The sequence below is a fragment of the Halichoerus grypus genome, chromosome 2 (genome assembly GCF_964656455.1).
Source record: "Halichoerus grypus chromosome 2, mHalGry1.hap1.1, whole genome shotgun sequence".
Taxonomy (NCBI): Eukaryota; Metazoa; Chordata; class Mammalia; order Carnivora; family Phocidae; genus Halichoerus; species Halichoerus grypus.
In genome coordinates this window covers 85387861-85404081 of record NC_135713.1, presented here as the reverse complement: position 1 = coordinate 85404081, position 16221 = coordinate 85387861, and the positions used below count along the sequence as shown (strand labels likewise).

The following is a 16221-nucleotide window of genomic DNA, read 5'->3' as shown; positions in this document are numbered from 1 at the left end:
TTTGTTGAATGTCTACAATGTGCCATTCATTGAGATGGCCGTTAGAGTTAACAGCGATAAATAAAACATCATTATGTCTTTCAGGGAAGGGAAACAGACTTACAATAATAACTTTTTAAAAATTCAGTGAGGTGGGCGCCTGGGTGGCTCAGATGGTTAAGCATCTGCCTTCGGCTCAGGTCATGATCTCAGGGTCCTGGGATCGAGTCCCGCATCGGGCTCCCTGCTCCTTGGGAGCCTGCTTCTCCCTCTGCCTCTCTCTCTCTCTCTCTCTCTGTCTCTCATGAATAAATAAATAAAATCTTTAAAGAAAAAAAAAAAATTCAGTGAGGTAACTGAAATAATAAATACCATTTGATTAAAAGACTTATCATCTTTTATTCCAACTCTAGGCAGGACTCTGGAGTTGTTTCTAAAACTTCATTTTTGAATATTCCATGGTGATATATTCAGTAACCAATCCTGAGGAAGGAAGGATGTTCTATCCTTTGATATCTGATTTCATACTTATAAAGCCAAACAATGCTACATTTACTGAGGTGCTATCAATCACTAGAATGATTTAAGTATGTTGCCCAACACCAAATTCCATATGCCAAGAAATCTGTAAATATCACTAAAAAGTGACTCTTATGATCCCGGCTAAATATTTTTCCCCTTTCACTTTCAGATACTGGGGGAAAAAAAAAACCCCAAACACGAGAACTTTGGTTTGTTCCAGTTCAAGAATGATCATGTAAAATAATGATGATAAAGTGGTGGTGATTAATAATGACAAAGAAGTTACATTAGTGAGAAAAAGGCTGTATTTTGAAACCTATTGTCTTTTCTACTATTAAATAATTTTCTGCCGACTCTGTGTTAGTACTAATGCCTATATGCTATTAGAGCTGTGCAGTAACAGATGAGAGGAAATTCCATTTTATTGCCTTGTGCATATAACTTAAGTAACTAACATGCACTTTATTTGTTCAACAATGATGTTCTTAATGAGATGTGAAGCAGCTTTTCATGTTTACAAAGTGCATGTAAATTAAGCAAAAAATCTTATTTTTAAAAAGAAACGAATCTTCAAATTTGATATATAAAAATCCACTTGGTAGTTATGACAAATATGAATAACATTTTTAGGCCCATTTCTTCTCTTAGACTTTGGGGAATAAATATAAATGTAAATATAAATGTGATTTATAGGAACTATAAAGTTATATAAACAAAAATGAACATTACAATTTAGTAGAAATGTGCAAAACCTTGTTTTTACAAAATCATTTTTTTCCCCTTTTCCTCGGAAGCCTCAACACCGAAGGTTTAAATCCTTTATGGTATAGATATACTAATCCTTTCTTCATTTTTCACTACTATCTATTGAAAAGCAATTATATACTTGGTTTAACAGAGGACAGAAGAGAGCTACTGAGCTACTTGCAGTAAGAACTATTTTAATTATATTTTATAGTAACCTAAGAAGAATTTTTAATGTACTTCAAGAATATTATTTCTCTAAGTTCCTTCATAAAGAAAAAACCTGCCTTTCTGAAGAAATGAAATTACTAACTATAAAGTTAAATACCGGTTCATGTTGCCTCAAGTAAATTTAAAATAGTAACAAGAAAGGTCTAACCCCTTTCCGTTCACAAGCTTCACATTTAAAAAACAGCACACATTGCCCTGCTCCCTGTCAGTCTGGACAATTTGCAAGTGCTTTCTGACCAGGTAGTAAGTTTACCAATTGACTCTGTGGTTATTGGTTTAGGGGTAAAATATGTTTTTAGTTTTACACTGAGTGTTTAGCTCCAAATTGGTGTCTCTCATAGTGAACATTTATGCTCTGGACTCTAAAATCTCATGGTTACACGGTTCTTTACTTCTGAAATGCACTCCTCAAATTTTATATTGAAGAACTAATCTTGGTGTTCATTTGAGAACACAATTAGCTTAAATGCCTCTCTTTTCACATTTCAATCTAGACCAGCGCTGTTGCATGGAACTTTCTGTGATGATCAATGCATTTTACATCTTCCCTTTCCCATTTGGCAGTCATTAGTTGCATGTGACTACTGAGCCCTTGAAACGTGGCTAGTGCAAATGGGGAACTGAACTGGACATCTTATCTAATTTTACTTTATTTTTTATTTTTTTAAAGATTTTATTTATTTATTTGACAGAAAGAGAGATAGCGAGAGCAGGAACACAAGCAGGTGGAGTGGGAGAGGGAGAAGCAGGCTTCCCGGTGAGAAGGGAGCTCAATGTGGGGCTCGATCCCAGGACCCTGGGATCATGACCTGAGCCGAAGGCAGATGCCTAATGACTGAGCCACCCAGGTGCCCCCATCTTATCTAATTTTAATTCATTTAAATGTAATGGTCATATATTAGCTAGTGGTTACTGTATTAGCATAGATCTGGATTTAGTTTCTTGATTGTGCTTTGATAAAAGTTGCCAAATTTTAATGAATTTCTTTGGAGCTATAAAAGCATTTTTCATACTTTAAGTTTGTAACATCATGCTATATGATAGTTACTCAGACACAACCTGTTATATCTGCTCCTGTTTATTTATTCTACAAATATATTCTGAGGGCCTAATATTCTCTAGGCCTCACACGAAGTTCTGGAGATACAGTGGTAAACAAAATGTGCATAGTCCCTTCCCTCCAGGAGGTTAAAATCTACTGTGAAACAGGCAACTGGATAACATGGTGCTTTGATGGAGAAAATACAGTTCTAGCTCTAATATAGAAAAAACACTACCATGAGGTAAACAGGACAGTTCAAGGATGGCTTTCCAAAAGTATAAATTGGGATCTGCCTTGAATAAAGGATAAATAAAAGCCAAGCAAAGGCCTAGTAAGGAGTGTTAAAGACAAAACAAATCAGGTTTGGAGAAGCTGAGGAAAATAAACATGTTTTGGTGGCTCAAATATAGGATGGCAGTGGTGGGGGGAGGGAAATAGCAAAGGGGGAGGCTGGAGAGGAAGATAAAAACAGGGGCCAGATCATGCATGGCCTTGTGAACAATCTTAAGGACCAAGAGTCCTTGAGGGCCTTGTTTATGTTTGTATCTCTAGGCATTCCAAGGCACATACAACATGGTAGGAATTCAACCAATCTTTGTTCAGTGAATGCATAAAGAAATAAAAATACAACAAATAACCAGACAGATAAGTGAAAGTGCTTTTACTCTTAAGTACCCATGATGGGTGTTAAGAAGGGCACCTATTATGATGAGCACCACATGTTATATATAAGTGATGAATCACTAAATTCTACTCCTGAAACTAAAATTATACTATATGTTAACAAACTGGAATTTAAATAAAAACTTGAAATGAAAAAAAAAGAAGCCCATGGAAAGAGCCACATGCTACCTCATTGCAAAAAAAAAAGTACCCATATGCAATATATATCTATAAAGCATGCATAAAAATAATTTTCTCTCTCTCTCTCTCTATATATGTATATATATATACATATATATATGTATTTTTTTTTTTAGTAGGCTCCATGCCCAGCATGGAGCTCAATGCAAGGCCCCAACTCACAACCCCAAGATCAAGACCTGAGCTGAGACCGAGAATCAGACGCTCAACTGACTGAGCCATTCAGGTGTCCCTTATGTATCTATATTTTGTAAGTATAAAATTGGAACCTACTTAATTAGTTTAGATAAAATGAAAGCTCAAGTAAAATAAACATATTTTCATATTTTACATCTATTCCCAAATTTTATAATACAGGGTTTGTAAAAAAGTCCATTTCCACTATTTGCTGCATTTGGTTTTCAACAAAAATTACATTCCTCAATTTTCACCAAACTATGCAAAAGTAGTTAGCTTATTGATAACCTCCAGGAGCATTGGGAAACAAAATTTATAAGCTATTTCAACGTCTTTCCAGGCCTTAATTCAGGCCTTAATTATTACTGTGCAAGGAAACATTTTGGTGGAACAACTGTTCTTAGAATTCTTTAAATCCAAACAAGATTCAGATGACAGAAAATAAAATTTCATGTAAATATCATCTCTTTCTCTCTCTCTCTCTCTCTCACAGACAGACAGACACACACACTTCTTGCCTGTTTGTGCATCTTAAAAAAAGTAATCCTTCACTGAGACAATTGATATTCAAAGATTTCTTCTGCAGGAGTTATGTCCATCTTTTTAATTTCCTAGGGAACAGCAGTGGGCCCTGTGTTCTATTCCCTTCCACATTTAGTCACTTGACTACTGGTCCAGACTGGATAAGCAGCTCAACAGAATCACTGAATCATTGAGGGGTGACAGCTTCCCTCCTGGCCAGGTGCTAAGTGACACTCACATATGGGCTTTGTGGTTAGAAAACATGTGTTGGATATGGAGGTAACCTGTCTGGGACTTCTGTCACTCCAAGGCCCCCCTGCAATGATCTGGTGATCAATGACCTGTTTGAATGACTTTTGTTCAATTGTTCAGCTTATGTCTTCCTTTCAGTAGCTTGTATTACATTAATGAGGTTATTGCTCCTTTACCCTCCAACTGTTCCCAAGCTGATTTTCATATATGTTCTACATCCTTAACAAGAATACCTGTCTTTTGCTGTTTCAGAATCCCTTGTACAGTGCTGACTGTAAGCTGACACTTGCTAAGTCACTGTTAAGAGAAGGATGGCCTGTAAGCATGCCCTGTGAGCCTTGCATTCTTCAGGTCATCTTGAAGTGCTCAACACCACATCTTCTTCCAGGAACAGAGCCCAACATCAACTGTGAGGGTAGGAAGGCAGAAAGGAACCAGGACTGGAGCTAAGACCAGCTGGAGGAGACGAAGGGGACGGTTCTTTTAATATCATCAGAATCCCTACTGAATTTCAACAGCTTCATAAGCCAGCATTTTGAGTAAATATCCAGTATACTTGTCACATAGTTAAATAAAACGGACTTTCTTCAAAGGAAGCACTTTTAATACAGTAACTGTTTTTGTTTTTTTAAAGCAATGGATTAAAAATTTAACACATTTACTAAATCTGGCATATTTATATATTGTATCTAAACAGATATTCAAGCTGCATTATAATATAATAATAAAAAAAACCTATCTCAGTCTGTCTATTAAGTCTTTGTCTTTGTGCCATTGTAACAGTAGTGCTAATTATCAAGCAAAGACATGATAATTACGCAGAGCTTTTTTGCTAAAAGAAGGAATCTTTTTCAACACCCACGTGCTGCACAATTTCCTATGACCCTGTAACACTACTCTGGTATGGCCCAGAAATTTGTATTTTGGTCTAAATGCTGGGAATCATATTATTTCTCTCTCTGTGCCAACCTTTTTTTCTTGTGAGTAAACTGTTTTTGGAGGGTTAAGGGAGAGGGGTAATGGTCCAAATGGGAAATATAAAACTAACGACCCTTCATGAAACATATTATGCTCCTCATTAAACTTACTCAGTTAAATGTATTCCATTAAATTAAAATAAATAGGATTTAAAATTTTACCCAGGAGTAGTAAACTACCTTAACTCTCAACTTTGTGTTAGATTCATTCTAAGGATGGATTCCTCAAATCCCTGATGTATCCCAGGTTCTTAACCTCCAACACAATTTATGTCTTTTTTTTTTTAGAGGAGGGGAGGGGCAATGGGAGAGGGAGAGAGAGAATCAAGCAGGCTTCATGCCCAGCACAGAGCCTGATGCAGGGCTCGATCTTAAAATCCTGAAATCATGACCTGAGACTAGATCAAGAGTCCGATGCTTAACCGATGGAGTCACCCAGGCACTCCCAATACAATTTATGTCTCAGTGCTGCAGAGGTTTTCAAACTTAGCATATGCAAGAATTACTTGGGAAACTTGTTATAAATGCAGTTTTCCATCCAGATTCCCTGTTCTCCACCAAGTATTTCAAGCATAGTGATTTCAATAAGCTGCACTTTGAAAAATACTCTATGTGGGGGTGATATAAATTTATTAAGCTTAGGGATCCCGCTTTACTTCTTCCTCATTTATCTCTGTTATTACTAAAGTGGAAAAGCCAAATAGGTGAAGAATGTGTGATTCAGGTAGTTGAGCAGGACCGACTTAGAACATGTTCATCCAAAGAATCAAGCCATCCCTAGGTTTGGTCTAGGAGCCCCAGACTGTCTCTTTGAGAGGTTCAGAGCTTTCATTTACTGATATCAAATGCAAGATAATGGAACTGCTGCTTTACTCTCTTTTAAAAGTATTGCTTTTTAAAGAATTGTGTTGCAAAGGACTTCCAAATTCAATTCCTTCATTTTTAAGATGAGGATACTTCAGCCCAGAGAAGTAGCTAACTTAGTAAGAATGTGCAAGACAAGGTTTCAAATGCAAGCCCTCTGACTTGCAACCCAGTGCTCTTCTCATGGCCTTTAAAGAAGTCTGGCTCAGATACCCATCTGTCCAAGAATATGAAAGTCTTGAGAATGTGAAGTTCTCAGTCACCTTTAAATCACACAGTATATTCCTGACTAAAGCTCTCAGAAAATGAATTTTCTAGATTTTTAACCTTTAAGAAAGCAAATTTTAAAAGTCAACACATTTTTCAACTACTTTACTATGGTTCTACAGCATTTCACATCATGTTAAGGACTGGAGCAGTTTAGGTCTAATGACAAATTCCAACTCAACTGTGTTACCCTGAAATGTTTGTTGTAATGGTTTTGGTAATGAGATGGAGTCTTGAGTATAGAGTTGTTTTGCGTTTGAGACTTAGGTTAAATGTGTGTGAGTGCACATGCACACAAACTCACATACACACACACACACACACACACAAAAGCACCTATGAGATTTGACGACGACCAGTTCTGTTCATATTCGTGTTTGTTTATGTATTTTCACAGTTATATGTATACATGGATAAAATATCACCTGAAATACATAGTAGGTTAAGTTTTATAAATGACCTTAAATTTCAAAATCAAGGCACACAATTAAAATCATGCCAATGAAAAACTAAAGTGACGTTCAGTAATACAGATCTGCAAGTATTTTAAACATATACCACATTAAGTTTACTTATTCACTTTTGTTTTCTGAAATTATTTGGTTGGCCTTGTTAGGCAAAAAAAAAAAAAAAAAAAAACCCGATCAGCTCAGTACTTTTATTATTTTATTTTATTTATTTATTAAGTAGGCTCCATACCCAGCAAGGAGCACAACATAGGGCTTGAGCTCAACGATCCTGAGATCAAGACCTGAACTGAGATCAAGAGTCGAATGCTTAACTGACTGAGCTACCCAGGTACCCCAGCTCAATACTTTAAAAAAACTTCCAAATAAAGGTAAAGAAATGAGAATCAGTTTTAGGCTATTATAACAGGTAAAAAGAAGATGAAAGTGAGAGGTTGATTAATTTGGTAAGGATTAGTACATTTTTTCATAATATGGAATAGTCTAAGGTAATGGCAAGAATAACCTGTACTCGGGGCGCCTGGGTGGCTCAGTCATTAAGCGTCTGCCTTCGGCTCAGGTCATGATCCCAGAGTCCTGGGATCGAGCCCCGCATCGGGCTCCCTGCTTGCCGGGAAGCCTGCTTCTCCCTCTCCCACTCCCCCTGCTTGTGTTCCCTCTCTCGCTGTCTCTCTCTGTCAAATAAATAAATAAAATCTTAAAAAAAAAAAAAAAAAAGAATAACCTGTACTCTGGCAAACTGACTCTGAATACAGTTTTGAAACATTTATTAATTTTCTCTTAATTCTGGGAAAGCAATCATAATCATAATCTAGGTAACCATGAGGAGCTAGACAGGTGAGGGAAATAGACAGATGGGGATAGTCCTCATTGCACGTCTTTTTTAGTTTAGTATTCACTATTTATGAAGAGTACTATAAGGCAATAACATTTAAATAGGATACGTGCAGGAAGTGTTTAAAACTGTATGGCAATGCTACTTACGCTAATGAATCAAAAACATTTTTGAGTTTTAATGTGATGCTTATTTATTTCTGGCACAATAAAATGTTTTAAATCTAACTTTGATAAAACACCAAGCTAACATTTAGAAATTCATTTTCATCAGATTTCTGATTCCATGTATATTAACAATGCTACACTAAACAATATAATTGGGGGAAAAACATTTCTAGCAGAGTAATTGTCTTTTACCCTTTCAGTAAGAATGCATTAGGAACAATGAATTAGAAAGAAGAGACAAAGTGAAAAACTGAAGTATAAGGCTGGGGTGAGTTCATTTTTAGGTATTTTTTTTTCTTTGACAATGCTGCGACACTAGTCTATACCTAAAAGAAATCATCAAAAGTAAGTAAAGCCCTGTGTTGGCCCCAATTCCCAAGTCTCATTCCTGATACAGCCGAGGGCAATGATGACTCATGGAGGATGAGGTCAATACGTTGACACTGGTGCCTGATTTCCAGCAAGGACCAGATATACATTGTCCCTATTACCATATCGCTCTCACTCGCTTTTTGCAGGAATAGAAAAGGTGGAGTAATGTTGGGGTGATAACCAGGGGGGCATCTGAGGGGATAGGAACACCTTAGGAAAAGGAAGTGTGTGTGTGTGTGTGTGTGTGTGTGTGTAAGGGGGAGGTCCAACCACCACGCTGCTCTGCCGGGTGGGGTTCGCCAACCGCGCATGCGCTCTCACCTCCACGATGTCTGAGTTTGTCCGGCTCTCGTGCGGCTCGTTGTACTCCGTGTACTTGAGCAGCACCTTGTCCATGTCGGTGCTCGCATACTGGAACAGCTTGTTGGTGCTGTTGAAGATGATCAGCGCGATCTCACAGTCACAGAGCACGCTCAGCTCGTATGCTTTCTTCATCAACCCAAATTTCCTCTTTGTAAATGTCACCTGGAAAAAAAAAAAACAGGCAGGTTTGTTTGTTTTTTTTTTAAAGGAAAAGAAAACGCATTTTTTTTTTTTTTTTTAACAGTACTACTTCTTCTCCTTTGTGAAACAAAGTGTGTCATTGTCAGAGCCCTTGGGGACTAACACATTTGAAAAGAAAGCAAATAAATCTAAAACTAATTTCTGCTTAGAATTTGAAAAGTGTGATTTCTAGCTTGTTGCTGAATGTGAAACTGTAAATGCCAGATTTAATGTAGGGCATTTTAATGAAGGTGTTTTTTGGAGCAATTTAAGATTTGAGAAAATTAATTTCAGCATGGTTAACATCTTTTCCAATTATAAGTTTGGAGCTCATTTTTTGACCACATGAAGACTGGACACAATATTATGAACATAGCATTTTAGATGTGTGTTCAGAAATTCTTTGTGTGTGCGTTCAAAAGTTTAAAAAGAAATGTTTAATTGAAAACACTCGAAGGGATAAAACTGTGCTTTCAGACAGTGCTGTATTATGTTTTCTAGAAATACAACAGAAAGTTGGGAAGTACTTTAGTCATAATACCGTTAGGGTTCTGTTTTCAATCTTTTGTGTATCTTCCTCTCGCAGGCCAGAAACTGTGTGGTTATCTTTGCCTTTTTCTTCTTTTAATCTAATCTATTACCAAGTCCCATAATTCCTTCCCTCGAAATGCTTCTCAGCTTCACACTTTCTTGTCTATTTCCCAGGCGGCTCTATCATTCCCATCCTTATCAGTTTCCTGTCCTAGATGATCTCCCTGTCTGAAATCATTCCCTTCTCAATTCATCCCCAATCTTCAAAACTCACTCTTCACACTGCCTTTCTCCTGATGAGCTGTCTACAACAGCTCTGACTTTGAACACTTCCAACAGTACCAAATGCAAATAAAAATTTCACTATTCCTAATTTCATTCCTGTCTTGATTACACTCTAGTCTGTCCACCAAAAACCATGGATATTGTTAACTGTAAGCCTTTATATGGCCCAGCATTTCGCAGCAGGTGTTCCGTGGAATATCATTTCTATAAAATACTCTTTAGGACAAAAATTTCAGTGGCCCAATACATTTGGGAAATGAGGCATGTTGATATATTAAAGGCTGGAAAATCTTTTAAATTTTGTTTAACCTCCACCCAAACCTATTGCTGACAAAATATTTGTTTCTAAATTTATTTATTTAGAGGAGCACTTACTATCATTTTTCAAAGCTAGGTTTTTTGAGGCATATACTCTGGGAAATGCTGACTAACTTAATTTAGCTGATTTTTAAAGGGACAACTTAAATTTTTTTCTCACCTTCAAATCTAACTCATCTTGCAGAGGCCAGCCCAGTTTTATCTAATACATATTTGTGTGTAATTCCCAAATCTAGATTCCCACTCCTCATCTTTTTTTTTTTTTTTGTCTCCGGACGCCCAAAGTGTGTCCTCCAGTCCTATGTCTATCTAAACGTCCTAGGAGTCTCTTAAATCTCCACAGCTTAAACTCATTATCTTCATCCTTGAATCTGCTCCCCCTCCTGGCTTGGCCATCTCACAATAAATTCAGTCACCCAAACTAGAGACCTCAGAGTGAACTTTGAATCCCACACACCTAAATAAATGTGTTGACAGGAACTGTGGGTGAGCAGACAGAAAACCTGACCTCCTGGTCTCCTCAATCCTCCACACTTTGTTAATACTAACTGTTTTACCTATTACCCTTTATTTTTCCTTAATAGCACTTATCACATTTATCATAATTTGTATATTTTTGTGTGTGATCATTTGTTTAATGTCCGTCTCTTCCTCTACCGTGCATGTTCCACAAGGCCATATGCCGTTTTTATTTTGCTCACTGTTGTATGCCCGGTGCTTGGAACAGCAGACATGTATGGGCACAAGGTAAAGATCTAGAGTATAAAAATGAAATAGGGAAAACTGTTATGTGAAGTTTTTAGAAATATCAAATTGATATGTTATCTAAAATTATGTGATAGCTTTTCCTGTGAAAATTTTTTTATCAACTCATGAGTAGAATTTTAAAAAGATAAATCTGTACTTAATGATTATATTGTTTTATCACATTTGCATTAAAGGCAGAATGATAGAAAGGGAAGAACACGGGGCCTGGATTAAGAGGACCCCAGATTTGAATGTTGAACCTGCTATGTGTTAATCATGAGAAATTTCCTTAACTTCTTTGAGTTGGATTTTTCTCTGAGTTTGATTTTTCATCTATAAAATAGAGAGAATGCCTATTTTTTTTTTTTAAGATTTTATTTATTTGACAGAGACATACAGTGAGAGAGGGAACACAAGCAGGGGAAGGGGGAGAGGGAGAAGCAGGCTTCCTGCTGAGCAGGGAGCCAGATGCGGGGCTTGATCCCAGGACCCTGGGATCATGACCTGAGCCGAGGGCAGATGCTTAACGACTGAGGCACCCAGGCACCCTGAGAGAATGCCTACTCTTAGGGTTGCTGTGAGTACTGCACAAAGTAAACAAATGTACAGTATTAAGCACAGTGCTTAACACTGAAGTTCAATAAACCTAGTACCCATCCCTCACTTGGTTGATGTACAGAAAAATGACTTACAAAATATGTCTATGTTGGTGGCTTTGAAGAGTCTACTGATTAAGGCTATTTGAGGATCTCATTATTCCTAATACAAAGATAAAGCTGATGGGGCACCTGGGTGGCTCAGATGGTTAAGTGTCTGCCTTTGGCTCAGGTCATGATCCCGGGGTTCTGGGATCTAGCCCCGCGTTGGGCTCCCTGCTCTGCAGGAAGCCTGCTTCTCTCTCTCCCACTCCCCCTGCTTGTGTTCCCTCTCTGGCTGTCTCTCTCCCTGTCAAATAAATAAAATCTTAAAAAAAAAAAAGATAAAGCTGAAATATGGAATTGCCTCTGATCATTCTTTGGAAAATATGGTATTTATCATATCACATCAGCTAGTCAATATCTACTCAGATACATTATTTACATTTCAACTTGGGACAATCTTTCTTTGTAATAATTGCCAGCATCTCACCTTTTGTTTTACGATTATTGATTGTGTTTCTAAAATGCTTCTAATAAAATATAACTAGTGTTTTATTTTCATATCTGATTGTCACACTGTTTTAGAAACTTTTATTCTAATTCATTCAGATGAGTTATGACTGGTATTAATAATGAGTTAAATAAAGACCATCTCTTTGGAATGGATAAAGAATCATAATAATTACATAGATTTATATAAAATGTCTTTTAATATTTATTTTAGATGCAATTTAGTTACCTAGATGTACTTGCACATTGGTATTTTATTTAGTGAAACAGTGTAAGAGTAGGTTCAGTACAGAAGGCGCTGGCCCAAATACTTTCATATATCTAAAACCACTTTTAATCAGACTTTCATAACCACAAACTGTAGGTGGAATGTCTCAATACAGTATGGTTTCTGTTGTACTCAACCTCAGAATTTAGCACGTTACAACATTCACCATCAAAGTACATTTCAGCACAGAAATATCATTAAAGCTACTATTTGTGTTTACTTTTAGGTACTCCTCAACTTCTGTGTAACCAAATAGGCTTCTGGATAATGCATACTTATTTAATAATACCTGTCAAAAAAGTCAGCGCATATAGCTTCTTTTCATTAAAACTGCAAACTGAAATGGTGCTGACTCTATTAAAGCATTTAAGAAAATATCTTCAAACTCTACTCTTAATTGCTCTAAATTTAATTCTGTATTATGTTCATATTCTTCATAGCATACTCAAAATGTATTTTATAATGCTTTTTCTCTCATTGTGCATAGTTAGATAAAACTGTTTTTAAGCATTAAGCTTTCTAAAGAGATCTGGGATATTACTCTTCGTTTAAAATATGCCACTCAATGACAAAGATTGCAGTTCAGAGCTTTTATACTTAAATATAATAATGTATTGTAATGATTACATTTTTCATAACTTGACAATAATTTGTAATGGGGACAAGTCCATTTCTATTTAAATAACATATTTTTAACCCTAGGTGAGATAGAAAACTGTTTTTATAGTAGTTAGGCAAAGAGATGCTCTTTTCCACTGCTTATATCAATCAAGGTGCACTGACAAGAGAATAAAGCCAGTATTGTTTAGTGGACACTGTAACTCGACATTTAGTTTTCAGAATTAAAGAGACTTAATATGTAATATATGCATGAAAAGCAAAATTACTCTGTAAACACCGACCATTTTATTTTATTTTTTCCTTTACTTCTTGAAACAGCCCCAAATATAATGATGATGTTGCAGTAAGAGGTTTTGGCATTGAGTTTTATAGAAACTTCAAGTTTTAAATTCTAGCATAAGGGCAGGCATCACACATCTTATATTTACAATTACTTTAGAACTTACTAGGTATGAATCAGGAATTGAAATTAGAATTTGAAATTGAGAAAAGGCACATTCATTAAATACAGCTCCATACAACTCAGTTATAAAGAAATTTGGTGAATCTGCTCACAGAAACAAAAATAATTCAAACTATTTTTATTGAGCATTTTCTATATGCCAAATGCTAAGCAATATTTATTGACCATTCTCCATGTCAGACATTTGTGCTAGGTGCTGGGGCTTCTATTGCATATATATATATCTCCCTTGTTCATGTCTCTTCCTCATGGCTGGAGAAAAAATAGTCATTTAATTCATTAAGGCTTAAAAGCAATTTTCTTTATTTGAAGCAAAGTGCTTTACTTAGTTAATAGTGTTATATTTTCAGTCATGTGTAGTGACCTGAAATTGTATTTTTATCTAGAGTTAGAGGTGAATTCAGTTTTTGTTTTCTGACCAATCTTTTCTCTAGACTGAACAAGAAAAATAACAGTAGATGTCAACCCAATCAAGATGAATATGAAATGAAACCTACCATATTGGTTACTTCTTATCTTGTACTCAGTGAAAGCTAATTGTGGTATTATGCCCCTCCCCCTTTCCATCTGGTTGCTGGCAGGCTCCCAATCAAGCTGCAAGGCTTAAATTAGTTTAAATGCCAATTTCTTCTACGAAGCTTTCATTGTTACATTCAGATAAAACTCATTCCTCCCTCATTGTCGTCCTCTAAAACTTTTTACAAACCTTTACTGTGAGACTTATTCTAATATTATAGAGTTGGTTGTTTATGAGTCTGCCTCTCCTATTGGCTTTCAAGTTCACCAAAGACCCCATCTGGGGCTTCATCCAGACTGACCAGTGGACACTCAATGAACATTTGCTGAACCAGTGGATTATGGAATGAAAATAGTCTATTTTAAAGTCTGAATGTTTGGTTTGTGGCCAAATTTGATGAAAAAGATGAGGTTCTAAAAAATGGTGGCATGAAGTCAAAGACCTTCTCCTTTTTTTGTAGAAATAAGATAATCTTGATTTTATAGCTTTTGAGCTAAGATAACTTTTGTAAAGCTTAAGCTCATTCAGGTTTTTATTTATTTTTACTTATTTATTTATTTATTTTTTTAAAGATTTATTTCTTTATTTGACAGAGAGAGACACAGCGTGAGAGGGGACAGAAGCAGGGGGAGTGGGAAAGGGAGAAGCAGGCTCCCCACTGAGCAGGGAGCCCGATGCGGGGCTCGATCCCAGGACCCTGAGATCATGACCTGAGCCGAAGGCAGAAGCTTTTTTTTTTTTTTTTTTTAAAGATTTTATTTATTTATTTGAGAGAGAGAGACTGAGAGAGAGAGCACATGAGAGGGGGGAGGGTCGGGAGGGTCAGAGGGAGAAGCAGACTCCCTGCCGAGCAGGGAGCCCGATGCGGGAGTCGATCCAGGGACTCCAGGATCATGACCTGAGCCGAAGGCAGTCGCTTAATCAACTGAGCCACCCAGGCGCCCATCATTCAGATTTTTAAACAATTATTTCAGCAGGATCTGCTGTTAAGGGTTTTGTTGTTTTGTTTGCTTACTTTTAAATTAGCCATTTCAAGGTTTGAATACTTAAGGCTTTAGATGGAGAAACCAGTTTTCAATTATGTTGACTTTTTATAAAGCTTGAGCTATGTAGGATTTCAATAAAAATTTGCTACCAAGAAAAAAAAATAGAACAAGTATATTGATTGAATAAATGTTTAAGTAAAATTTTTAAAATTTTCAAATAAAATTTTAAATTTCAAAAAAAGAAAAAAATAGTCTTTATGTCTCAATATAATTTTCTGCTAAAAGTACCTTTTTTTACTTGACTTTTTGATAATTTAATCTCTCAAAAATAAGAGATTTTGGATATATGTATTTGTTTTACTAAAAAGTTTACATGTTGAGGAGCCTGGGTGGCTCAGTCATTAAGCGTCTGCCTTCGGCTCAGGTCATGATCCCAGGGTCCTGGGATGGATGGAGTCCCACATCGGGCTCCCAGCTCAGCAGGGAGCCTACTTCTCCCTCTCCCACGCCCCCTGCTTATGTTTCCTCTCTCGCCATGTCTCTCTCTGTCAAATAAATAAGTACAATCTTTAAAAAAAAATAAAAAAAAATAAAAAGTTTACATGTTAGTGACAGGGATCTTGAGAGAAAGTAATTATACCATTTTGGACTCTGTAATAGAGAAGCTAGAGAATGTCTGGAGAGAAATACAATATGTATATATGTTTTAGATTTCAAGAAAAAGATATTTCAAAAAGTTCAGAGAAAAGTGGTCTTTATTCCTTGCCTAGATGACTCATCATGAAGGATGATAAAGTGTGAAGATAAAAATCTAATTTTATAGTCACAAGATAAAGGGGCAGGATCTAAGAGTTCAAAATGACTGCATTCTTTGAACAAGAATTTCTTGAACCTTCCAGTTTAGATTTTCAAAGAATATGTATTTGGCAAAGTATTTGATAAAGTCTTCATCTCAATATTATAGAATTGAGACTGGCTAGTAGTAATTTAGATGATTTAAATATGAATTGATCGATCAGTGTTAAGTTTAAGGGAAAGTCTCTAGTAAAGGGCCACAGAGTTCAGTAACTTTTCTGTCTCAGACATTTCTGTCATTGGTTTAGATGAAGATGCTTATCAGACCTGTGTATTAACATAAATCTGGTAGAGTCTCTATCCATAGCTCCTGCTACAGACTAGAAAACTGGTCACGAATAACATGATGAAACAGGTAATTTTAAAGTCTTCGTTCATATTTTAAAAATACAATTCTATAAGCTCAGGTTGGAGGAAAATTAATGTAGTGGCTGATTTGTTACAGTGTTCCATAGTAGGAATTAATAATTCTAATGATCTTTTGTTAGTACTAATTAATCTTAGGCACAGTATTCAGTTCTCAGGATTGCATTTTAAGATGACAGTGACAAAATCAGAGTGTCTATTGGATGGCAAACAGGTTGATGTAGGATCTAAGAACATTTTGCATTAGAAATCACTGAGGGAATCTGGAATGTTTAATCCAGAGAAATATAG

At 36.2% G+C, this 16221-nt stretch overlaps 1 protein-coding gene and 1 long non-coding RNA gene across 9 annotated transcripts in view; one reads left to right on the top strand and one right to left on the bottom strand.

Annotated features, from left to right (window-relative positions):
• The window catches only part of LOC118523108 (uncharacterized), a 95666-nt gene extending 90581 nt beyond the window's left edge, over positions 1-5085 (top strand). For both annotated transcript variants that reach the window (XR_013445720.1, XR_004910937.2), the window contains 2 exons: positions 3499-3632; positions 4586-5085. This is a non-coding gene — a long non-coding RNA (uncharacterized LOC118523108). The remainder of the gene's footprint in view (positions 1-3498; positions 3633-4585) is intronic.
• MEF2C (myocyte enhancer factor 2C) overlaps positions 1-16221 on the bottom strand; it is a 151921-nt gene that overhangs the window by 68373 nt on the left and 67327 nt on the right. For all 7 annotated transcript variants that reach the window (XM_036072345.2, XM_036072318.2, XM_078067076.1 and 4 more), the window contains one exon: positions 8604-8807. In XM_036072345.2, the coding sequence (XP_035928238.1) occupies positions 8604-8807 (204 nt within the window). The remainder of the gene's footprint in view (positions 1-8603; positions 8808-16221) is intronic.